A 27,193-nucleotide genomic window follows, 5' to 3' on the forward strand; every position below is an offset into this window, starting at 1 on the left:
ATCACTTTCCATACGCTAGCACTGCAGAGGCTTCCCATCAGAGATAGATAGGATTACGAGGAGGACCGACAATATACTTTTTGTAATTAGGTGAGACATAGGAGTATTTGCTCTTCTAGTGCCCCCTATTGCAGAGCTATGCCGGAGGATCTGAGGCTGGCTCCACATGCATCCGGAAATGTCCACATATCGCTGTACGCTTAAGAGTTTTTAGCCAGCACTATCGGGGTAGCAGGACCTTGACAAAGGCCCGTCACTTGGCCTTGACATCAATTATACACTATGTATGGAGGGCACGAAATCGTAGTTTTTTTGAGAGGGACGATTAGATGTAGAAACAATATATAGGAGTGTGCAACCTCATGTATATAAGTCTTTAGGCGTCGACTCAAATCTGACATGAATAACCTCTAAAGCCTCATTTTGTACATTTTGACACATGCCAGATTTGAGTTGCACGGAATTTGACACATTTTGTACATTTTGACTCATTTTGCCTTGCGACTCAACTCCCTCCCTGCTAGAATTAAGTCTCGCATCCTAGCCCTTCATCTCAGCCCTCTATAAACCTCCTGGACTTCATTCTAAAGAATCTTAAAATGCAGCAACATTCCTTGCAGTTTTCCAACAACAATACTCGACAAGAACAACAAGATCTAAAAGAAAAAAAAACTTCAAAAACCTCAAGAAACCACATTAAAATCTAACAACAAGACATGCTTCTACTTATTTTCATGAAAGATTTCAGTAAGCACAAATACTATAAATTGAATGAGGAAAAGAAGAGTTTAGGACGTGCCTTTGTGTTAACAACACTCAAAACCAATACTGGCACGAAATGTCGTAGCGCACGATCGAGGAACGACTTTCCTTCTCTTTTCTCCTCTCGATCCACGATTCTCTTCCTCTTTTTTTTTCCTTGATTCGTGCAACCAAGTCTTGGCCGTCGCCCACTCTCCCCGATCCTAGGTTTGTCTCTCCCTCTTTTTAAGACTTTGGATTTGCGTATTTATGTGTAGGGATTAATTTGGCCCACTAATCTATATTAAACTTAGTTATTTAGGCCCAAGTTAAGTATAATAAAAAGGAAATTCAAAATTTAGGTGTACTTTATAAAGAGGTCCCCTATTTTACTGAAATTTGATTTTTAGGGTAAAATAACTATTGGTTTGAAATAAATCGGATTTCGAATGCTACACCAAGCCTCCCTCAGCCTTCGGCTGACACATAAGATAAGGGGGGAGGGGTGCTTGGACGTCCACATGAATGATTGACAGATACTAGATACTATAGATATGATCGATGATGCCCTACGGAATTGGAAGGATGGATAGCCAGAAGCACTTGACCCCCTAAAACATTGAAGTGATGAGGTGAGCCTTGTTGGCATAAGTCATGGTTTTCTTCGAGCAATCATTGATACGACGGATCAAAGAGTAAGTTAGAATCAGATAGTCGAAGACGTGCTGCAGCTTATAGAATCTCGAGGTATATGATTGACATGACACCCTCCTAAAAACCTATAATGGAAAGGAGTTGATTGTGTGTCGAATCATCCATTCTGGCCAGAAAAATATTCGACTTCAGTCAGTTAACCTGAAGTCCTATCGCCTTCCCATAGACAAATGGTCACTGTGCCAATTGGTGTTGTATCCCCACGGTTGAAGAGGAGAAGGTCATCATCATAGGCCAGGTGAGCTAATCTGAGGTGGGCACACTGCTGTAGCTGCCTCCTGAAGACCTCTATGCAGATACCAAATAGGTAGGGGGACAATGGGTTCCCTTGCCTCAGACCCCTGGCTCCTGTGAATTTAACAATTTCTCTTATGCCTTCATTAACTTTTCTTGGCTTGTCAAATAATTAAATATATTCATTCACTAGGGAAACTGATCATATTTTTTGGAGGCTATTCACTGGGATGGAGATAATGATTCTTACTTTTTCTCAGTTGTTCTATCTCTTTTTTGAGATACTTTCAATTAGCTTTCTAAATATTGAAGAATCTTTTTCTCAAAATTGTAAAATTATAAGGTTTAGAATCTTCCAAAAACAACACTAGCATGTTCAAATGAGAAGCACTGAGTGTTAACCTTTATAGGCAAATTTTTTTATGGACATGATATTACATATATCTATTACTAGACTAGCATAATCTCGAAATGCAAGTTCAATGCTTGGATTATCCATGTAACTAGCTCCAAATATTCAGGATTGTGTGGTTAGTTGTTGGGTGTATTGAAATCCTTAGGGCTGTAATCAAGTAAGTTGAGTTGAGGTTGGTTGTACTCAAGCTTGTTATTGGAAAAATAGACAAGCTAGAACCATACTTAATATGAATCAAATTAAAGTTTTTTGTACCAATCTTTTGTTCAACTTTGTTTTTATAAATGTAGTAATTGAGCTTATATTTTCTTAATCTCATATTATGCCGAGTTGAAACATATCATTCCAATGGTTTGAAATCTTATACTATATCGGACGGCATGGTTGAAACATATCATTTCATTAAATTACTGAAACTTGATACTACTCGACACAAATAGTGTCTCTTGTGCCATTGTGTCAATCGTATTGATGAGTATTATGTCATGTGGACACTTGACACCTCTTACCTTGGTACAACATAGGTGACTCAAATCTAGGAAGAACTTGGTGGATTCATGGGCGGTTAGCCTAAATCGAGTGGATAAAGAGTTTATGGGTATCTGACTTAAATTAAAGAGATGCTTGGAGTACCTAAAGGCAAGTGTTCAGAATTAAGGAAGGGCTTGGTCAACTCAAAAGCAAGTGGTGTGAATTTAGAAGGTGCTTGATTAACTTGAAGGTTTGCGACCCAAATCAAGGTAATTGGTGAACCAAGCCCTAATCAAGGCAGGTCGATTGAGGAGATGCTTGACCAAGGAGTTAAAAATTCGAAGATTGCAAATCTTATATTATGATTACGATGTTACAATCTTGAATTTGTGTTTGAGCATATAAATTACATTGATGTGTAATTGCCTAGATAGTGGGTAGACTACATAGAATTTGGTTCTTAAAATGTTGCGACTTTGAGAGGTACCCAAGGTGTGGTTGTTGACTAGGTCAAGCTTGAATCTTACAATGCACTTTTGACGAGCTTGTGAAGTAAGGGAGATGCCTAGATGTGCTTGTCGACGGATAAGAGTTTCATTTGATTGAATCAAGTCATTTGGCTAGAACATAATAAGCTCTTGTAGGGCTTTGTGCCCCTTATGAATTTTATTGTAACATCTACTATTCTTATGCTCATCTATAATAAGTTCCTAAATGAATCCAAGAGCTTAACTAAGGTTGAACACTTCAACATGTGACACTCTTGGTAATTTATCTTTTTCCTAGGTTTCATTTTCATTCTTAGGAAGAGGCTCAATTGAGTTTTTTTTTTGAGTGAAATCCGATTTAGCTTGCAAAATCTCAGCGGTTGAGTAAGGTGTCACCCTTGGAGTTTTTATCCTCGGATTTGTAGAGGCTTACCCCATTGTCTCCTTTAAAGGGGAAGTATATTGCATTTGTGGGGTGATGCACCAGAGTGGCATAGGCTGTAGAACAGGAGTGAGGTCTTTGAACAACACTATACACTTGTGTTAGCGTGTGCATGTTTGAGATTTATTTCTGTTACTTATTCGAATGCTATAGATTACACAGGTGCACCTTAGTACTATTGAATTTCTGCATCTTGTGGAAGGTTTTGACTAGATTTTGGGATCGTCTACTAATCTTCTCTAGTCGGTCTATCAATGTGACTAGACATATATTATATTCTTTATATATTTAAGTAAATAGAAGGGGAGTCTTGGTACAATAGCAAAGTTGTCATCATCATGTGACAGGTTCAAGTTGCGGAAATAACCTCTTGCAAAATACAACGTAAGGCTGCGTACAATAGACCCAATATTGTCTAACTCTTGCACGGGACCCTGTATTGGTGGAAGCTTTGTGCACCGGGCTGCCTTTTATATATTTAAGTAAATAGGCTAAGGATTGTAAATGAGCCTTCTACAAGTGTGTAAATAAAATTGTTCATGAACTTCTGAGTTTTGTTTCTGAATGTTAACAAGTTGAGCTTATAAACTTTCAAGTTTGTTTTCTTATTTTTTTTATCTTAAAAAATATTTTCAAGCTCACACACACACACACACACACACATTAAGCTTTCTTCATGAATATTTGATTCATTGGCAATACCATAAATTCTAGTAAAAATTCATCAATGGGAACAAAGAAAGACATGTATTGTTCAAAATGAATTGTTCCTTTTAGCCATTATCCATAAATATCTAAAGAAAAAGATATCAATCTTTAAAATGCAGTGTCTTGTGTAAATCTTTTCTATTTGTTAGTTATTTGACCTTTCTTTTTGCTGCACAGGAGCTTGGTACAGATGTCAACCTATATGCTTTGGTCTTTGGTGAATCTGTCCTTAATGATGCAGTATGCATATATTGCCTTATCAAAAAGCTAAACTATTTTCTAATACAGGATAGATGTATATGCTAACTAGCGTTTTGTTGGTTGCCTTTTTTGCCTTATGCTGTGGTAATTCTGAAGATGGCCATCTCATTATACAGGTTTGCATTTAAAGGTTATGACTACTTGCACCCTCTTCTGCAGAGTACAAACACTAACTTTAATTTGATTGCATTAATTCCAGGACTATGAGTAGCAAGTCCTCAGGGCAGAATTTAATTTTGGTCATTCTGAAGTTTCTGGAGACTTTTTTTGGTTCTATGTCTTCAGGTCAGAATTCAAAATTTTTCAGTTATTATAGAAATAGTTGTGTATAACTAATTTCATTTTGATTTTTGAATATGTTGTGTTGTTTTTCTTGCACCAAAGAAGGCATCTTCTGCACATTATCTATCATTCTTTTTTTATCATCTAATTAGCTTGCATTTGTTGGCTAATTTTCATGATTGTCCATTGGGATTGTACTTTCTTGAATTAGGCAATCCGTATTTTGTTTGCTACAATGATATTTTGTTATGGTTAGGAAGATATTATAAGTCACAAGTATTTTATCACAAATACACTAGTTCACTGTTATTTGTGTATGTTGGTATTTTCTTCATAGGGAAGCAGACATCTTACATGCATTATTATTAATATTGGTTTAGCATTTGACAATATTACAATTTGCTTGTTGATTGTTGTATTTATTGATTGAGATTGCACCTTGAGCCATATCTTTATTTTGTGTACTACAAGGATATTTAATTTAAGAAAATATTCTTTCACAAGTATCTTGGCACAAGCATCCCTATCAATATGCCAAAGCATTCCTCCATAGTTTTGCCTCGTCTTCTCTCCTAACAATTTTGATTATTATCAAGTTACTCTTCATCTTTATGTTTTGTTTCCTTCTTTGGGTGAAAGAAACAATAGGAAAGGAAATATGACAGAAAAAGTAATTCCCTTGGAAAGAAAGTTGTGTTTGTAAAAAAGTTAATCTTCCTTGCTTTCAAAGCTATGCTGAAAGATTCACTTCGACCATGCTTTTGACTGTTTTTGCTCATCTCCTTTTAACATTCTTTATTGTCACTAACAAGTTCCTCATCCTATTTATCCTTTGTTTCTTTCTTTGTATCAAGAAACAAAAGAAGAAAGAAAAATGTGAGAAAAAAATTCCTTTCAAAGGAATTACTTGGGCTGGAAAAAAGTGGAAGAAAGATTCACTACCTTGAATGCTATCTGTCCAAATTAAACTCAGAACCTATCTGTTGCCACTCTTCATTGTCTGATCCTCTATTGGAAATAAAATGTATGAAGATTTATTTTTTTTACTAAACCTTACACTTTTCCTTCCCCTCTAGGAAACACATCCTCTTCCTTTTATTTTCTATCCTTAGTACTTGTTTTCTCTTGTCCTCTATCTCTATGAAGAAACACAAAGAAGAGAGTATGATTTTTTTCCCTTGTTTTTTTGCCAGAAGGAAACACAAATAAGAAAATACTCTTTTTCCCCTCTTTTTTCCTCTTTTCATTTTCTTTTCTCTTGTTTTCTCTAACTTTTCAACAAAATACAACCATAGATTCCATTTATTCCTTAGGATGGAAAAAATGAATGGATGTAAATAAAGGTATAATCCTTGCTTTATTCATAAGATTAACAATAGTTCTGGCCGCTAGCTTCATTGTTGAGAAGGCAAACATTTAATTACCTTTTATCAAATGATGCCATTAATGATAACTAACAAGAGCAACAATGCAAGGAGTGAGAAAGCAAAAGAAGAAAAATGTGGATGAATGGGAATGTGGCTCCGTTTACACTAACGGATGGAAATGTGGATGAATGGAAAAGTAGAAAAATGAGTGAATGTAAATAAAAGAAGTCACTTAGAGTGAATGGGGCCTTAATGATCCATCTCACTCCATATTCATTAGTAACATTTATATCTAGGTAGTAGGGGGCTACTTTAGTTGGATGAGCAATACTTTCTACCCAAGTATTAACAAGATAATAGTACTCGATCCACTCGAGGGATCCTAATTTCATCGTCTCATCACTAAGTGTCTTTTGATTGTGATCATTAGTGCCTGCGTATCCTTCACAGGTTGGATGACCTGAGGCAATAACTTTTTATGTTTCTGATAAGTTTATTATAAGTTATTGATAGTGTTAACAATTCATATTAGTACTTGATTTTATTAGTTATGTTTATGTATTTGATTTCTACTTGATTGATAACTATTCACCCAATTTGGGGACCCAATAGGCACCCATTTAGTTAAATTCGTCGGTATGAGATATTTTATGTGGGTATTTGGCAGGTATGTATCAAGGTAAATCTCAAGTACCTGACCAGTGCCAACCATGTGCCTCTCTGGAAGCTACATGGACATCCATTAGTAGGACTGAACTCGACGCTAGAGGGGGTTTGAATAGCGTTACGAATTTTAAAAATGAGCAGATAGTAAATAAAAAATTGAATAAATCAGAGTTAGCACACCAAAAATAAAATTTACTTAGATTGATTCAATCAAGACAAGGTAATAAGCATGCAATAGATTTAGCTATCAGTTAAAATATGCAAGTAGTTGATTAACCAAACCAGAAGTAGACCCACTTCATAATAATAATAGTGTTCTAAATTGTGCTTGAGGCGGCCGCCTAGGTGACGCTTAGGCAGGAGGTGAACCTCACCCGTCCTGCTTTTAGCTTTTGTTGGAGGTGGCCTTTTAAGGAGGGGGTCAAACACTTAGGTTAAAAGAAAAACCCTTCGTTGCTTTGATTTTAAAAAACTCACCTCCTTCCCCTTCTGCCTCGAACCGCCCACCACCACTGTTGCTTGATGCCGTCATTAGGTAAGGCTTTCAAAAACCTAATTTCAATTTCGAAGTTTCTGCTTCCTCGCGCGACGGACGCCTCACCAGAACTATTGTGCATCATGACGGACTCCTCCCCGGACCGGTTGCTCAGGCACTGACGCTTCGCCCTAGCCCGATGACGTGCCCAGATGCATTGCCCGGGCCCGGTGAGTTGTTCGGACGCGTCACCTAAGCTCGACAAGGAAGGTTCGGCAAAGCGTCCGTCATACGAGCCTTTGAAGGAATAGAAAGTTAGAAATCAAAATTAGTTTTTTTTTAATTTACGCTTTAATTGAATATTTTATATTATTAATTTTAATCAACTCATAGCTATGATTCGGATAATTTAAATAGTCTTAATTAAAGCCTAATAAAAGTATCTATTAATTATATATATAGATTAAATTTTTATTTTTAATTAATATATTTTATAGTAAATTTTTGTTTTAACTTAGATGGATTTATAAGGCGGAGATTCCTTTTCATGCAAGTGACAATCAAAGTTTTAGACAATTTGTAGAGGCAGTTGACCAATTTGGTTTGAGTTACAAACCTCCAAGTCAATATCTTCAAAGAGGCACTTTTGAATCAAGAAGTTGAGAGAACCAAATTATCTTTAAAAAAGCACAAAGAAGAATGAATGAAAAATGAATGTTCAATTATGACCGATGCATCGATAGATTGCAAGAGGAGAAACATTATGAATTTATATTAATTGCAACCTCTGTATTCAGTCTTTAGTTCTATTGAAGAATCCATGGAAGCACACACCAAGGCTTATATCTTTGAGTCTATGGAAAATTACATCGATGAAATTGGCTCTCAACTTGTGGTTCAAGTAGTGACGGACAATGCGACAAATAATATGGCGACCATCGTTATTGAAGGTTACATAACCTCAAATTATTTGTACTTGACTCATACAATCAACCTCATGCTTGAAGCAATTGGAAAGTTATTCAAGTTTAGTGGAATACTTGAAAAAGCAAATGCTCTAACAATGTTCATCTATGCACATCATAGAACTTTGACTATTATGAGGGAATATACCAAGATGAGGGATATTGTGAGGCCTGGGGTGACTAGATTTGTTACTTCATTTTTGACATTAGAAAGTCTCAAAGACAAGAATGATCAATTGGGACTTATGTTTACATCTGAGGAGTGGAGTAACACAAAATTAAGGAGTAGTGTGAAGGGGAAAGTGGCGAAGGTGACAGTAACGAGTATCTCTTTTTGGAATGATGTTCTTTGACTTTGAATGTTTTCACTCTTTAATTGAAAGTTTTATGTCTTGTTGAAGATGACAAAAAGCCCTTTGGCCTTTTTATAGGGTGCACTTAAACAAGCCAAGGAAAGACCAGTAAGATTTAAAAAAAAAAGAAAATGTCATCCGTATTTTGAAGATTATTAATGAGAAGTCTAAGGGAGACTTGTTAATTCTTTGCATTATGTTGCTTGTTGAATCCGATTTTTCACTTCAAAGATCTAAGTATATAAAATGACACCAATGTTATGAATGAGTTGTTGAATTGAATTTTTACCACCGACAAGGACAAACAATCTACCATTTCTAATAATGAATTGTTGAAGTATAAGAGTAAATTCAGAAACTTTGGAAGAAAACTAACGGTCATGGTGGCAAAAGGCGAATACGCTCGCCCCCAGCGCCCCCGCCAACCTATCCCAGGGCCAACACGGAGGACGTAAATCACGAGCGGCTACTAGCCTTTGGAATAGTGACTAGCACATAAGGGAGGTATTTACCTCGACTTTGCCGAGATTCGAACTCCATACCTCATGGTGACAACAGAAAAAAAATGACAGTCATGGCATATGAGAAGGTGGATGTATGCCATGACTTTGATTGGGTACATCTCTTTCCTTTATTTCTATTCACTAACATAGATGCCTCTTTTACTTATTTTGGATTTTTTTTTTGCATTTTTTTTTTTTTTAAAGTTGGATGGTGGTCCAATTATAGTGGTGGCACTCTAAACTAAAAAAAATGGCAATGAAATTCGTGAAAGAAATTAGAGCCAATTTGAATGGGTAAGTAGCAATTCATAAATTGTTATTTTTTTTTTATTATATTTAATATTTTTTTAATTGTTTAGATACATACTAAGAGGAGGAATAGGCTCGAGATATCAAAATTGAATAATATGATATAGATGTCAAATTCAGTGTCAATCTTATGAAGAAAAAGAGTAAAAGAGTAAAAGAGAAATGGACGGAGATTTGCTTCTATCCTCTCAAGCTAGTGCAATTCAAGGTTGACTTGTTGATGGTGGTGATGAAGATGAGGTCGAACGGGGTTTGGGACTTGCTTGGAGAAAGGTGGTGGAGGCCTTGAGAGCGGATTGATGAAATACTACAACTAAGGAGGAGGGCAAGGAACATCCCTATTAGATAACTTGATGAGGATTTATATACATCGGAGGAGGAGAATGAACAAGATGTTGATTTTGAGTTCGATAATGAGAGGATTATGGATATAGTTGATGGTGCTTGCGTAGATGATTTAGAAGATTAGTTATGTTTAGTCTAGTCCTTATTGTCATGTTGGATTGAAACTTTAAATTTTAAACTTAGACTTTTAGTAGAATTAGTATATTATTTTTTTATTATTAATATGGTGATAAATTTTTATTAATTATCTTGTTAGTTGCATTTTTATATTTATTTGTACTTTACATAAATTGTATTATATTGTAGGAACTTATTTAATATCATAAAAAATGGCCATTTAGAAAGCTTTTTGTCATGTAGAAATCCTAAAAAAGTTCAACCACCAAGGCACCGCCTAGGCACTTTCTAAGCGGCCGGGGTGACAGGTGGTCACTAACCTTCCTGCCACCACTTATCGCCTTTTACAACACTAAATAATAATTAATATGATTCTTATATCTAAATTTCTCCTTAGGTAGAGAGACCTTATAGAAAAAGAATATAAAAATTAAGCATAATAACAAAATTAGGCAACACAACATAAATGAAAATTTACTCAAGATGTTATCAATAAAAAATGAAGCACACATTTCAGCGTGTTGTGGCATAAAAGGCGCAGGAGCACTTAGAGCATGGGCACAAGATATTAAGAGATGAGTGAATTAGTGATTTTCAACCTGTCTCAAAACTCCTTATATAAGATTCCTCTGGTCGCTTGGAGCCTTCCCGGTCACCGGTATCATCGTTGACGTGACTACAACTTTTATCCGTTAAATAAAATTAACGAAGCTCTTCGATCGCTCGTACACCTTTCGGTCGTTTGGACAAGGGTTAAACTTCATCTTGATCATTTTGCTCGGATTGCTAATAATGTCATCTCCTCGATCGCCTGGAAGCTGCTTCGATCTCTCGTATTCTACAGTTGCCTGGACTTCGTTGAAAGTTATCACCTGCTACTGGCCCCCGGACTCCATTCGGTTGCCTAAACGGCCAAACATGCTTCCTAGCAAGGTTACACGTAATGAGTAGGATATAGATGTAAAGTTACACGCATTTACGTTAGGTATAGATGTTCAACCTCACTCATCTAGACTAAGTTGCCAAGTCACAATTCCACTTTTACTTGGACTTGTTTGCTAAGCCTTTAGCTTTAAGCTGACTCTACCTAGACTTGAGTCACCTAGCACCCAGCCATGAACTTGTTTGCTAAGCCTCAATCACTTAAAACTTTATTCACCTAGCCTCCTGCTAGGAATTTGTCTGCCAAACTTAATCATTTGGACATGATTCACGCCTCTGGCTAGGAATTTGTCTACTTGGTCACCAACTAAGATTTAGCTCATGTCTGATTCCTAATCATGACTTCAGATGCTTAGATCCACTAGGGCTTAGTCACCACTTGGTTCACAATGAGGACTTTAATATCCTTCAAGTATCATGCACTTGCAAACTCGACACAACTAACCTAACTTTATGCTTAGTCATATATTAAAATTCTAGGTTAAATATTGTGCACGCAGCATTAACAATATCTCCCTTTTTGATAATATGAAAATTAAATTAAAATTAATAAACAATAATCAAAATAAGTTAGATTTATTTTCAATGTATGAAAGAAACAAAAATAGAGTGAGTACCGTCATACATGAATATAATAATTGAAATATAACTCCCCTTAAATTGGGAAGTTTAAAAGAAATAACTTTAACAATGCTATATTTAACCCTTTACTTTTCTTCCCTTTTTTTCATATATTAAAATTGGTTAAACAATAAAAATAAAGCAAATAAAACATATAGTGAAATATTTCAAACTTAAACAAATGAATATAGATATAGAGTTCACGTCAAACCATAGTCAATCAAAACTCTAAGTCAATAATAAAGTCAAATGCAAGCAAAGATAAGTAATATAAAAGTCAATTCAAGTCTAGCATAAGTCAACCACAAGTCAAAAATATAATAGAGCAAATATAGGACTACCAAAGTAAGTACCGTAAGTTAAAATACTATATGTCCAAAACAAGTCAGCCATAAGTCAAAATAAGTCCATCAGATAAGTTAAGATGAGACTGATCAGGAGGAGGAAGAGGCTGGCTCGAGTCTGGGGTTTGCATCATATCCATTATCTCTCGTATCAGGGCCCTTTTATCTTGAGACTCACGAATGAATGTTTCCTCGAGTCGGGTCACTTGGTCCTCTAACATCAACGGAGGTGGAGGTGTAGGAAGATGAACCGGTATATGGTCTGTGGGTCAATCTTGAACTCAACCATGATGCCATTAATATCTGGAGATCGAGGGGTAGCGTTCCTCCCATCCTAAACTAAAGCGTTCTCTCTGAGGATGATCTTAGCTACGACAAAGTTCCTAAGGCCTACTTGGTCAAACTCGGTTAGTGCCTTAATGTTTCCTCTAGAAACATTAATCCCTCGGAATGCAAAAATTCGAGTTAGAATGTGACAATATGGCATGTGGACTAAACAACTGGTGAATATGTTGGAGTGTTAGACAATGGACCGAAAAATCTACATACTAAAGTTTATGTCCAATCGTTGTCTGATGGCATAAGGTAGAAATGAGTGTAAAGGTCCTATAGTAGCAGGTCATGAGATCAGGTGTGAAGATGATGTCATCAGATTAGTTGTGAAGATGATGTCATGACCTCCGGCTCTTGAAGTGAAGATAAGATTATCTACTTTAGTCAAGTTGTTATAAACTCGACACACATATCGATGTTTAATGCTTGGTTGCAGTAAATAAATGTGAAAAGACCATAGGAAGCTATGATCTCTAGAATGTCAGGATAGTGATTTGCGAAGAACTTCCTATCAAAATATCTAGAATGCATAGGTACATATGTATGCTCATGAATTCTACGTCTACAATCCTCGGAAATCTCAATTCATCGGAAGGATGTTCCACTAAGCTCAGTGGCTCTATGTTTTGGTCTAAAACATTTAATATAACAAGAAGATAAATAAATAAGAGGAAACATATATTATGCGTAAATAAACCAGAAATATTTAGTCAAAATTCATATTGAGGCATAATGATATCGAAAGAAGACACGATCTCATAACACAAGGTCGTAGATGGCTTGAAATGGACTCGAAAATACGTTTGGGAGGAGAGAAAATAGCCTTGGATGGAGTTTTTGGCAGTTGCCCTGCGGTCACCTATATAAAGGTTGTCCGAGCGACCATAGAGCTACCCGGTCGACCTGGTACGTCAAGTCAGGGGCGCTTGTTCGAGGTCACACGAGCGACCGTGTATGGCTAGAGTTGATTGTATACTGACTTTTTACTTAGCATAATTAATGCAGTTTAAGTTGAGGCAGTTCGTTACCGATTGCTTGTAACTCTATCCGGGCGACCGAGAGTCGATGTTGACATTTTGGATATTGACTTTCTAGTTAAGTTCTTCAATCATGCCTTAGGGTCATAAGTTAGATTTTGAAGGCAAGTGAGCAGGCAATTTAAAAGTAGTGAAAACATTTAAAATGACATTTTATGAAAATATCTAACCTTTTATTAAAATAAAATTTTTCAAAATCTTGTTCGAAATGTCCAACTTGATTTCGAGTTTGACTATCTATAGGATAAGAGCTTTCAATAGATTGGTCAAGTTAGATAAGAGTCTTTAGCTCAATCTTATGAAAATTAAGCTGTTAACATGTGGAAATTTTCTAACTTGACCAACTTAAAATTTTTTAGCTCCAATTCATGTTGATGATATAAGCATCTAAAATTTAGAAGTTGTAATCCTAAGTATCTCACACCCTTCTTTGTTTCACAAATACAAATAAGTTATTCCTTAGGTGTTTGTGAGATGTTCACTACCTAGATCTATAGGTGCATGCAATTTACGGTAGAGCCTAGGCTAAATCCATTTTGCAAAATAGGAAAACAAGATTTTTATGAAGCTTAAATATTATAATTTTAAAATCATAGTTTGAAAATAATAAATATGAAAACATGGTTTAAAAATAATTCTAGTCTAACCGTTCAAAAAATTAGCTCCTTCTAAGATTAAGATCTAAGATTTTAACTTAGCAATTGCGTGAGCATAGAAAATATTAGCATTTACCACATGTATATTTGTTTAAGTATCCAATAATAATTATTTTTAACCTGATTAACTAAGCATGATTTTGAAATCTAAACAATCTTATTTCTAGCATTTTTTTTGACAAAGGTAAGATAAGAAACATGATTTTGATTCAAGTTAAAAAAGTCCAGTCTTGTTTTATGCAGCACATCTGGTTTCAAGCATCATATTCAAATATTTAGACCTAGACGTGAACTTGCTCAAAGGAGATTTTAACGCACGGTATGGGAAAAATGCAGAGCCAATAAAATTCTACACCTCGGAGGATTGATCTGATCAATTCTAAGCGTTCATGCATTTATCTTCTTTGTTATCGCATCAAGCAAGGGCGCATAATTGACAATTCGTAGTTTCTCCATAGCCAGAGGAATACGCAAATACTGAAAAGGAAAAGAGCCCTCTTGAAAACTGGTAATATGTAGTAATTGTGTCATCAACTCCGACCATGTACATGTTAAACTTTATGCGATTAGCTCTCAGACTCGCTTCATCCCCAAAATCCTCTAGACAACCCGTAATCAATGTAATAAAGGTAACATCAGCTCTTGCAAACATCAAGAGGTCTTCGGCATAGGCTAGATAAGTGATCTGAGTTTCTCCGCACATGCGGTGAAAATGAAAAGAAGGAAGCGATGAAATTACCTTCAATCTCCTTGATAACATTTCAAGACAGGCCAAAAATAAGGATGACAGTGAGTTTCCTTGCCTTATCCCCATTGAAGAAACTGTGAATATCGCCATTTAGGCTTATAGAATACGAAATCGTGCTAACACATTCACAAATCCAGTCTCAGAGTTATTGGGGAAAACCAAAACCAACAAGTGCTGACACGAAAAGTCCCAATCTACCGTGTTAAAGGCCTTCCGCAAGTTAACTTTAATCATGCACCTAGGGCATATCCTTTATTAGATTGATGTTGTTTCCTATGGAATGCCCTTGCACAAAAGTTGCTTGTTGTGTCGAATCCAGTAAGGTGCCCATAACTGTAGCTAATCGGCCTACCAATATTTTGACGTAACTTTGTAGAAAACATTGCAGCAAGATATTGGGCTATAATCTACAAACCTCGGGGCATGATCAACCTTTGGAACTAAAGCAAACAAAGTATGGTTCCATTGCTTGAGAAGTTTACCAGATCGAAAGAATTCTTGAACTGCAGCAATGAAATCCGGCCCCACCATTTCCCATGTAGCAGTGAAGAATTTTGCACCATATCCATGTGGCCTTGTCCACACCTATATCAAAGAGAGCATTCTTGATTTCATCCACCATGATTGGCTTGATAAGATCCGCTGCTTGGATATTGTTTAACCGCTGGTCCGGAAGCAACAAGCTGTCCATTTCTTTACATTAAGCTGATTTACCCAACAAGCCATGAAATTACTCCACAAATTTGCTAGCCACCTCCCGTAAACTTCTTGTTCGTTCTCCTGTTTGTTTTGTGAACGTGACAATGACATTCCTTTTGTTGTTTCTCTTTACTAGATCATGGAAAAACCTTGTGCACCAATTTGAGTTTACGAGGCATACATTCTATGCTTTTTATTGATAGAAAAGTTTTTCTATTTCTCCAAGTAGGGCGACTGAAACGAACCAATTTTTTTTTCATAGCATTTCCAACGAAAATAAGGAATATTGTCTGCAATTAATAAACTATACCCTTACACTTAAATTCATTACAAGTACCATGAAAGAAGAAAAGTTCCTAAACTAGACAACCATCTTAAAAATGGTTAAATTCGATACTACTTTATTCCTTCTTGTTTATAATCACTGTTAATTTGTTCTTAATGCGGAATTTCAAGGTCCTTGGGAATATACTGTCCAACCCAGTCTGGTCAAGGGTTCGATCCTCCAATATCATCAGTTTCTTCACCTGCCACAAAAATAAACCTTGTGAGTCTAACTCAGCACCTCTAAACCACGATAGTAAAAATTTCATATACCATTGCATGCATCGTTAGATCTACCCTTACTTGAAAGTTCTAGTTGAAGTACATGTAATTTAAACAAAGAAAATATATGCATCTACTAAGAAGCGCCAACTTTAAATACAACAAATCACATATCTAAAAAAAAATCATCCTATCATATAGCATTATCCCTTAGCATTCATCATGTGTCATTCTTGGGTGGAAGTATATCATATATCCTTTATCCTTTATTCGATCGATCAATCTGTATAACCATGGTACCAGGCGGCGGGGCGTCAACAACTCTTGTCACTGGACCGTGGCCGAATGTGGAAATCTGATATTGGGGTCTCTCTGGGACCTTGTCCCGTAAACGGGGTCCCTCTAGGGTCTTGGCCCTTGCAAAATTTCCTTTAATCCTCATTATTTTATATATATATATATATATATCCTTTCTACTAAGGGAATCATGAATCATATCCCTAGTATATCCTATCAGTTTATGTAAAGTCTAATAAACATACATATCATTAAACTGCGCAGCGCCAATAAACATGCACATCATCAATACATAGAAAAAAAATCAAACAAACATGTATAACATAATTCTTCATGAAGCTCAATGAACATGCGATTCATTAATCTACTTAAAGCTTGATAATCATTTATACCCTTAACTACATAAAGCAAAAACAATCACTTACAATACTCGTTTATTTTACCGTGTTGTGATTACTCATGGCAATGCCCTGGTTCCTATCTCCCTCGGCCATAAGGTGACCAATTTTTCGTCAAACCTAGTGTACGCACACTCCTCCCACAACCATCCGAAATCTGCTACTTACTACCCTCGAACATCCCTCGAAATATGTTGTCCACGATCTCAAGCAATCATAAAAAGAAAATCTACTACATGCCACCCTCGAACACCCCTCGAAATCTACTGCACACGACCTCAAACAACGCTCTAGAAATCTGCTACGTACCTCCCGTGAGCACCCCACCCCTCGAAAATTGCTGCACACGACATCAAACAACGTTCCAAAAATCTGCTACTCTTTGCCTTCAAATTCCCTCGAAAACCCACTGTACACAATCCTGAAATCTCTCAGAAACCTGCTACCTTAAGCCCTCAACCCCCCTCATAATCCGGCTGCGTATTCAGGTTCAAAAACGTGGGAAAGAAAGTTGAAATTCTGCTGCGTTTACATATTCATAAAAGTAGAAAGAAAAGGGTTTAAGAAGTGCCTTTGTGCCCGAAGACTTGGTGTTGGTGTGGGTGACGACAAGAAGCAACGATGGGACGTTCCTTAGGCCTCGTTCTTCCTCCAAGGTCGAAGCCTTCTCTCCTCTTCTTTGCTTGCCGCCGAGATTACTCCCCCTCTTCTTTTCTTTCTTCCACCGAAGCCTCTCCCTCTTCTTTTTTTTTTTCTTCTGCCGAAGCCTCTCCCTCTTTTTTTTATTTCCACCACCCCTCTTCTAAGCAACTAAACCCTAGGGTTGAGTCCACTCCTTACCAATTGGGTCGAGCTCATGAGTCAATTAGTTGGTTAATAACGATTTAACCCTCCCCTAAAAACTTTATTTCCATATTCTCCCTTTGAATTTTCTTTCCTTTTTTTTGAAGAGTCAGATCCTACAGTGACATTCTTCCTTAAGTGTCCATAGTTAATCGGCGCCTCCCCCCTAATAGTGTGATGTATTAGGTTGCCTGTAGTTCATCTTTTGCCCTTCGAGCCTTTTGTGAAATGTGCTTGAAATGCTTCTTATCCAACCCATCTCAACCAGCCCTTGCCTCTAATGATTTCGCCTTGAGGTTGAATTCGGCATTGCCTTGTACAGGCGCTTCCCAAGAGTCCTTCACCACACCTTGAAACTCTCCATGTAGTGCCCACATGTTAAAGAATTTAAAGGGCCAATTAGGGGCTCGATCTTGGACAAGAGTATGTACTATACTACAAGAGTGATCCGATAGACATCTTGAGCCATGAATTCTGCATAACTATCATAATCAGCCGATAACCATTGTGAGTGTACTAGAGCTCTATCCAATTTGCAAGACACCACATCATTTGTCCAAGTTAAATGACACCCAATTGAATGAAGGTCCGTCGAAAGCTTGGACAAAAGTTGAAGATCCCTCATTTCATGATTTGTAACCGGTGGCCCTGCTTTTTCATGGATTGATAATATTGAGTTAAAGTCTCCCATGAGCAGCCAAAGTTCCTTTATGTTCTCTCCAAGTTGGTAAGACCCTCCCACAATGGTCTTCGAGTGATTATAATGTGCTATTTATAAACAAAAGTAACTAAGAAACCCCTCCCTATAATTTGACACTTGATATGACAGTGCATGAACTGATATGTTACCGTAATAATGTCCATGTAAATCTGCTGTACATCCCAAAGAAGAACTATGCGCCCACAGTTAGAATAGCTGAAATTATTTGCAATGTCTATACCTGCGAATTTTTGTCGTAGAATTGGATCAAGGGCAACCTCATTGAGTTTGATTTCCAGAAATGCCAATACTTACATATTTTTGTGCCTGAACCCCCAATGATTAAGGAACTTATGGAAGCCTCCTATGTTCCAAGCGGCGACCATCATTGAGCATTTGTTTGGGTTGCTCGCGCCCCAGTTGCTTGCTATACTTGTAAAGAACTAGGATGCTAAACACGCGAAAGCGCAACAAAAAATATCTAGTTCCTTCAGAAGATCCAAGCGAAAGGAAACCATATACTAAGATTTACATGAGAGAGAGTTATACCTTTGTTGCGTGCCCTTCGCAATCCCGACAGCAACGTTTGTTTAGATGCGGATCTTAGCGCGATCAAGTGGTCGCGCCTCTATGGTATGCACACAAACAAGTCTCGTTTGTCTCATAAACTCACAAAGTGGAGAATAAAACAACCAAAGGTTGTGCTAGCAACCCTTCTTGAAAGTTTCGGTCAAGTGGAAGAGAAGAGGAAGAAGAGTAAGAACACCAAAAACTCATCATCAAAATGAATCCAAAACCCCCCTTTTATAGATTAATGAAATTGCCTTATGCCTTAATGTCAATTGCCTTAATTGACATTAATATTTGTCTTCATCCAATAAATCCAATACATGAGTAATTCAAATTGTTCACTCTTCATCTAATGCATCCAATGCATGAGTAATTCAAGTTGTACACTCCTCTTTTTTCATGAATTCAAATTCATGAAATCATTTAATGAGTCCAACTCATTAATCATTAATCTAATTGATTCAATGAATCTTAATTCAAATTGGACTCAATCTAATAGTTAGATCCAATTGAGTCTAACTTAATGAGTCTAATTTGAATTAAATTTAATCCAATGATCCATCATATGAATCTATCTCTATTGACTTGTTTTTTGTGTGTGACCCAATAAATTCTCGTAACGTTGACAATGTATCCAAATCAACATTTAGATATATAAGCAATGAGTGACATTTAGCAAGACATCATTACTACTCAAGTGACGAGAATGTCAAGATCTGACTTAACCTTTCCGTGGTTATTATCTTGTATGACTCAATCCTTCTATCCTTGATATCTAGATTGATCAATGAGGCATAGACCGTGTCATCCTCTTATCAATCTTTGTGTTTCTTGATCTCTAAGTAAACACACTCAATCAAATAAGCTCAATATCGCATATTGACTCATTTAAATATGATCATGCTTTCTTGTGTCCTACTAATCAAGGAGTCCATAGATATCACTTCCGTTATATGGAAGGGATAGATCCCATCTACATTATTCACATCCCTCTGCATAACTTATTGCATACCCAGTGATCGACTTTATGGTCCATCCTGTTACGGGTGACATTTGTCGATACCAAAGTATACAACTCCTTATGTAGGGAACCGTAGTGACTTCAGGTCTAAGGACTATTCATACTAATAGTCCCATGAGAATGTTTATGACACATACAACGATCCATAAAATATTCTCATGGTGGATCATTTAATACATATTCTCTAATATATACTCATATGTTAACTTGATATTTCATATCTATGACTTGTGAGATTAAGTTATCCGTTGACCTACATGCTAGTCTCAACGCATTAATATTGTCCTTGCATATTAATATTTGACTAGGAATAGTTAAGAGTAGTGTTCTATGTATATCTACAATATCTCACTATCAATTCAACCAATTGATATGTTGTAGATTAGAACCTCCCACTCTAGGACATTATTATACTTATTTATTCGGCACTGAATTGAAGTAAATATAATAACCAACTTTGCCTTTATTAATAATGAAATATGATACAAAAAAAGTCCTTTATAATTATCTCATAGTTGGTATTAGGACTAATACTGACAATACTGAATATTTCTGACACCTACTACCTTATTGCTTGTGCCTAATGTTGAGGGTTGAGCTCCTCCGGATGTGGAAGAAAGCTTTATAGGATTCTACCCTATATGTACCCAGGAGTCTTGATGCTGGGCATTTCTAGACTGATCATCTTTGCCCACCGAACTTGTTGCCTCTCCTTGAGGTTGAGCCGGTGGTGCTCTACTCCCTCCCTGTTGCTCCTATTCTGAATGCAATTGGGAAATAACCGACTGTCCTTCAAACTGGCCAGGATCAGCTGGGTATTCCACTGCAACCGGATCCACCACCTCTACTACATTTGTTGTAGCTTCTTCATTTGTTGCTTCACCATTTGCTTGTGGAGGGGCTCTTGGACTTCATCCGTACCTTGAATAACATCTACCTCTTGCAGATTAGGAACATCTACTCGCTATATCTCCTGCCAGCTGCGATAGTTGTGTATTTCCTCTTCAATTTGCTGTTCAATGTCCAATTCTTTGACATTCCTCGTAGAAATCTGGCATCACCTCATATAATATCTCTAGATCAAGCTCTCTTGATTCTTTCTCCAATTACCGAGATCTCCACCAAGAGGTGAGCAAAGGTCAAATTCTCTTGAGTATGTGTCAATTTGTCAGTGTATAACGGCCTGCCCAACTCAAAATCAATCATGCTAAGTACCTTTGGCGTCCAACAATCTGGAGGGAGTCCATGAATTTGAACCCACGCTAGAATGAACCTCTTGTCCTCCTCGAAGAGAAAATAGCTAGGCATGTGCTTCAAGAATAACGGAATTCTAAAGGCAAAGTAAGGCCCTCCAAGCAACATGTTCTCTTGATCCGTAATCGCATCAAATTCTTTTGTGCCTGAAAAATTTGTAAGGAACTCTCCATCTACGAGCCACCACTTGCACTCCATCCTTCCCTGGTGCTTTCCCATGAAACATCCGACCAGGCAATAGCCCATTGATTCCTCCACCATTTCAATATTGTCATAACCAAATTGTATTCTCTCCTCTCCCCTTGGGCCTTGTGTTATTGTAGATGTGTTGCCATCTTCGCCTTCCGATTATCTTTGAAAAGACAAGCCTAGGATGCCCTTCCCCACCAAGAGGACCATCTGTTGCCCGACGTTCAGCTTCTCCAGTTGGCACTTCAGTTACTTCAGCCCCTTGATTCTGATCAGCAGCCTCTTCCCGATTCTGATCACCATCCGCAGTCTCCTTTCCCTAGTCAACAAGTGATTCCAATTCAGCAGCACTTTCTGGAATCACAGCAGCGTCTTCTGCCTCTTCCTGCACATTCCCAGCTTCTTGAGGACCAAAACAAGGTGGTGATTGGGTTTGGCCTCTGCTTGTAGCAGTCCCCTGCCTCCTTGCCATTTTGGTGCAAAAGACAAGGGTGCAACTCCTGCCTGCAGCCTGCAGCCTGCAGCCTGCAGCCTGCAGCCACCCAAAACGGGAGTGACAGCCTGTTTGGTGCCTTGCACCCTCATGCAATTGTCCCTGCAGAGTCAGCCTTCCACCAACTCCTTTGTCTTGTTGTGGACCAGCCACCTCCACCCTAGGCCAGGAAGGCCTCCGGTGATCGCTGGAAAGATTGAAAACGAAAACACAACTGTCTAGCGGTCTGTTTGCACAAGGAACCCCAGGACAAAGCGTCCGCCAACACAACTATCTGCACCTTCTACTCCAACTCCGGCAACCACCTTCACAGAAAACCGCCGCCAACTCCAAGAGAAGCACCGCCACTGCCATGCACAAGTTCCCTCACCGCCGGTGAGAGGAAAAAGAGCCTACACGGCCATCGGAAGAGCAGCCCAGCACCTCCTATCCAACTTCCAACCACTTTTCTTGAGAGAAGAAACTGGCAGCTATGTTGATATGACTAGTGATTTGCTTAGAATATCTTGATTGTATTGGTGATGCATACTAGTGTTTGTTGTCCTTGTTTGTGAAAGCATCTAGAGATTGTTCTTATTACATGTTATTCAATCTAGCACGTCTTATGTAAAATATGTACATTAACATGAACATATAAAATGGGATGAATTAGAGTGTAAAGAGTCGTAACAAACATCTTGACTCATTTATTGGCATTTCGCTCGATGATTATACAACTTCTTAGTTTTTTTTTATAGGTAAAAAAACATATCCAAATTAACAATGATGTACAATCTTGATTGGGCGTACCCAACGTAGTTCCTAATTTAAATTAGGGTTCAAAATGTCGTTCCATGCCGCTCGACACAGACGATTTTTAACATTCCGTCAGGCGGTCGAAACCGGCACAGGAGTTGTTCCCGTCTAGAGGAGTTGCGGACGCCTCCGTGGGCCGCCCCAGCGACTCCTTCGGCGACCGTCGGAGGAGTCGCGGGATGCCTCCGGCAGCCTTGGAAGCGTTCCGCGACACCTTTGGCACCAAAGGCGTCAGGCGAAGCCTTTTGTGGCGTCGAAGGCGTGGCCGGACGACCCAACCGGCGCCTTCGGACGGGTCTGACGACCCTTTTGTCGTCGCCGGATGCGTCTGGTGACCCTTCTTTCGCCACCAGATGCGTCTGACGATACTTTTGGCATCGTTGGACATCCCCCGCGCTAATCACGGGCGAGTGATTACGGCGGATGATCACGGATACGCGCTTATTTTTTGATAAATAATTATTTTATTTAATTAATTTAAACAATTCTTAAGTATGTGTGATATTTCGAACATATTTTTATAAGTCCTAATTAAATTAACTTAATAAAATATATAAAAAATATATGTAAAATTTAAATAAATTTAATAAATTTTATTAATTAATATTCTGATTTTTTTTAAAATGTTTTAAATTCCATTTAAAATTTTCTAATATTTTTTTATTATTTTGTATTATTTTAAATTTTATTTAAAATTTTAAAAAATTCTTAAAAATTTTATTTTTTTAAAAATCTAATAATAATATTTATATCCTGATATATTTTTTTTATTTTTTTACTTGATAATTTTTTACTATTTAAAATATATATTATTTAATTAATAATTAATTAAATGAATAAATAGTTAATTTATATAATTATTATTATATATAAAGTAATATCCTATATTAATTTATGTACTTATTATTATTATAGATAGATCCATTTTAATTCGAGTTATTGATATATCAATTTTATTTAAATAAAATTATTTTTAATTATTTTTCTAATAATATTAAATTATTTAATAATTGAGAATTTATATAAAATTAATATATAATTTATTTTTATATACACCATCAATATATTTATTTTATAATTATTATATATAAATAAAAAAATATCGAAATTATATTGACACGTTATGATACTATATCAAAATTATTTCAATCTGAGATTGAAACTTCGATATGATCGAAATTTTAAATCTTGATTTAAACATATAGTCAATATCAACCAAAGGTTAGATTGAGTAGCTTCAGTCGTCTATAGCTGTGTTTGTATCACAGAGAAAAGTTTGATAGGGAATAGCCATAATATCTATCCAACCTTAATTTGCTTAGGAGATACCCAAAGTGCATTTGCCTTCGAACTCCAAAATCGCACATGGCACCAAGCCGTGATGGATGACCAGTAGCCCTAGGTTGCATGGTTGCCTCTCACTCCGCCGGGGGAGTCATCAACGGAGGTAGATCCCTTGCACCACAACTGCATCTCATCCCCGTAACAAAATGAGCGCCAGGCCTCGGTGTATGCAAGCATTATCCCTAGGCCGTGTGTTTGCCTCTTACTCCGTCCAACCTCAGAGGTAGCTCACTTACTACCCTGTTGTAGCATCATCACCATGACTTTGGTCGAGATTACCTGATTCTTCCTTAGAGGTTGCATACTTGGCTTACTGTCCTACCGCTCCTTTCGGTAGCTTTGTGCAAGTCTGCAGGTGCACTCTAGAGTGCCGATGTGTTGGCGCCATAAGATGAAGTCTGGACTGGAGTACCTAGGGTCCCCATAGCAGCCTTTGCTACTTTTCTTGCTACAATCAATTTCTTCCCTGGCAACTCCTTTCTTTAGCTGCTGCCTCCACCTACCGAAAACAAGTGTGAGGTTACTGTCCCTAGCCTTGGAAATTCATGCCCTTTAGTCGCTGGCGTGGTGTGCCCCCGCTTAGTACAGAGTATCCTGCTCTGCCTCCATCCTAAGTCCAGATTCCTCCTCCACGGGAAATCTCCAACAGTGAGGCAGGCACGCCACGCTCCACTCTCTACTAAGGCTGTGCACCTTGAGAAAGCAAACATCTATTCTGACCGGTCTGTTGGCATGCCACAGCCTCCTCCTGTGCTTCTCTTCTGTCGGCCTTGTCCCCCAGGGCTATATGTTTAGTGTGCTTTTCAGTTGATCTTTGCTTCACACTTCCAACTTGAAGTGGCTTGGTGAGGGAGGGTGTCACCGTCCTAGCAACGACAACAAGGGGAAGGCCCAAGGAGCTTCACTTGCTCTTCCGTCTGGTTAGTAACGTCGTCCCCTTCTAGCCTTGAATCCCTTCTGCCTTCCAAGCAGTAGCCATGGCGCATCGGTTCCAAGTAGTAACCAATGGCACTGTTTGTCCCCATAAGCCAAACGGAAGCTGCTTGTTTAGTAGGTTAACAATAATCTTCATCCTTGAGAACCCTCTTCACCACTGTCGCCCAACAGCAGCATGGTGTTGCCTCTTTGTCCAGCAGTTGTGTTGTCCCTCCACTCGATGTGCCACCAAGTGCAAGCATAGCTATCCTCTAGAGGAACCCCCACAACACCACCTGAGTCCAGTGAGTGTTAGCCTCTAGTTGAGCCTCGCTTTAGGGATACCCCTTCCCCCTTCGGAGGAGGAGCTTCTTCAGATGCAAGAGGAGCCAACTGTATCCTTTCCTGTCACTTTCCTACCTATTGAGAAGAGAGAGCTTCTCTCTCTAAACGGGAAGAGCTGACTATTCACCAAGAGATTATAGAGCTTTTTACTTGCAATCATGATAAGGCCCATGATCTTTTGGGTTGCTAATGCCTAACAAGGAATCACATAACTTTAAATATATCACAGGTTGGATGATGGTTAGGTTCTTGATGCCTAACAAAAGATTATATTCTTTTAGGGATATTACAAGGTCTGTGATAGTTAGGGCCATTGCCTAAGTAGGGATCACACTTTGAGATATCTGTGCATGTGGGGTTGTGATATTTACTAATAGATAAATTGTGACCAAACTAATACTCATCCCTTGATTAGCCCAAGGGGAGTTTTTAGGCACACTACTGTAATTGTAATTGTTGCTCTAAGACATTAAATTATTGGGATTTATGTTTTGTATGATGCTTTTAAATTTCCTATGATTTTTTGTTCATTTACTATTTTATACTTAGTATCATAGTTTAAAATTTTGTTCCATGCTGATAACATAGACTAAATATGTTATTTCCACCAACCGACTATAGTGTAGAACTCTCAAAAATCACAAAAAGCTATACGTGATAGATAACACAAGGCTTAACAAGATAATGGCGATCAATGCAAACTTCATGTGAGGCTTTTGCAATGATGGAGATGTGGTGTGAGAACTCCCCTAGAATTCTGTGATATTTGTAACAAATGGGAATGTGATGCGATAAGAACAGGTGATGTGATGAATCAATATTGCTTCTTTTCTTCTCCAATCTTCTTCCTCTTCTACACCACTCCTATGTCTTCCTCCTCCCCTATTCCTTCTTTCTCCTTATTGATGCCTTCGACACCATGTGTCAACATTGTTGGCATGGCACCATCGATCTCATTTCAACTAGAATGTGATATCAAACTTTACTTTGCATTCATGAGAGATAGCTTATTTGATCCTTTCATATATTCATTGTGTCATCATAATTCTGTTGCTCATGATGATGAATGAGAACATGTTGCTACATTGTGTAGCATCAGCTTGATATGATTCAATTACCGAGAAAGTGTTATTTGTAAGGAGAAGTTCACTCATGGTTTGAAATCTCGTATTGTGTTGGGTGGTTCAGCACCCCTTAGAATAATTAGGCGATCTACTCAGTTTGATCGAGAGTATTAGAATAATCAGGTTCTAATTAATTGGTTTAATTCTTTGTTAGGTGCATTGAGTTTAAGGTGTGTGTTGAGTCCTGTAAATACAATATAATAGTTCTCTCACAACTTTATATACAATATTATTCCCCCAATCTATAAGGATACTATTACATAATCATTCTATGATATGGTTTTAATTTTCCCTTGCCATTATGCAAGTGTATTATTTATTGGCATTTTTCTTAGTACAGTTTTTCTCTTAATTCTTTCATGCTCAGCCTTTAAAAGCTGTAGACTCTTCTGACTAACTTAACATTTCTGCAGGGGTTGGAGTGGGTTTCATCTCTGCTCTTATATCCTTTTGATCAGCTTGCCATCTGGATTCATTAAAGATTTTGGTTATCTTTCTTTAGGATACTAAATTTTTGTTTTTTTTTTCATTTTTTGATTTTTAAGCAAAGTATTGCAAACCTTATTGTGTTTCAGCATTATGCTTTGTCATCGACAATTGCATAAGTTTGTTCTCTAATTCTAATTACTTACCTAAAAGAATTAGGGTATTATTTGCTTTTGCCAGAAGTCGTCTACTACAGATTTGCAGAATAATAGATCGCAACAAATTTGGAGTAGTTTAAATATTTTTTTTACCAATTCAAATTTTTAGTTCATTTGGTTGAAATATATTTAGGTGGAATCTAGACTTTCTCATGTTTGGCCTATATTTAATTTTGTACTTCCCTGTTTGTCCAGTTTACTTGTATTAGTTTGATACTGTAACAGGGTAGGTTAGGGCTATTTCTGTAGGGAGTTTCTTCTTTCTATTTGTACTAAAACTTATAATTAGGTCCCCAGTATTATGTGATGCTTCATTTTTAAGACTCTATACTCAGTGCTCTACCTTAAGTTGCTACAAATATATAAAGAAATATAATTTGTTATAGATATACTCACTTCTTGAATTCCTTGAGGAGGGGAACCCAATATGAAATACAATTGAGAAGTAGACCGAAGATTTCATGTGGAAAAATATAATA

At 37.4% G+C, this 27,193-nt stretch overlaps 1 protein-coding gene across 1 annotated transcript in view; it reads left to right on the forward strand.

Moving 5' to 3' along the window:
- LOC121985301 (sodium/hydrogen exchanger 6-like) overlaps positions 1-27,193 on the forward strand; it is a 68,862-nt gene that overhangs the window by 25,668 nt on the left and 16,001 nt on the right. The window contains exons 7-10 of the mRNA XM_042538667.1: positions 4,391-4,453; positions 4,571-4,590; positions 4,674-4,759; positions 26,484-26,512. Of these exons, the coding sequence (XP_042394601.1) occupies positions 4,391-4,453; positions 4,571-4,590; positions 4,674-4,759; positions 26,484-26,512 (198 nt within the window). The remainder of the gene's footprint in view (positions 1-4,390; positions 4,454-4,570; positions 4,591-4,673; positions 4,760-26,483; positions 26,513-27,193) is intronic.

Source organism: Zingiber officinale, chromosome 5B, assembly GCF_018446385.1.
Source record: "Zingiber officinale cultivar Zhangliang chromosome 5B, Zo_v1.1, whole genome shotgun sequence".
Classification (NCBI taxonomy): Eukaryota; Viridiplantae; Streptophyta; class Magnoliopsida; order Zingiberales; family Zingiberaceae; genus Zingiber; species Zingiber officinale.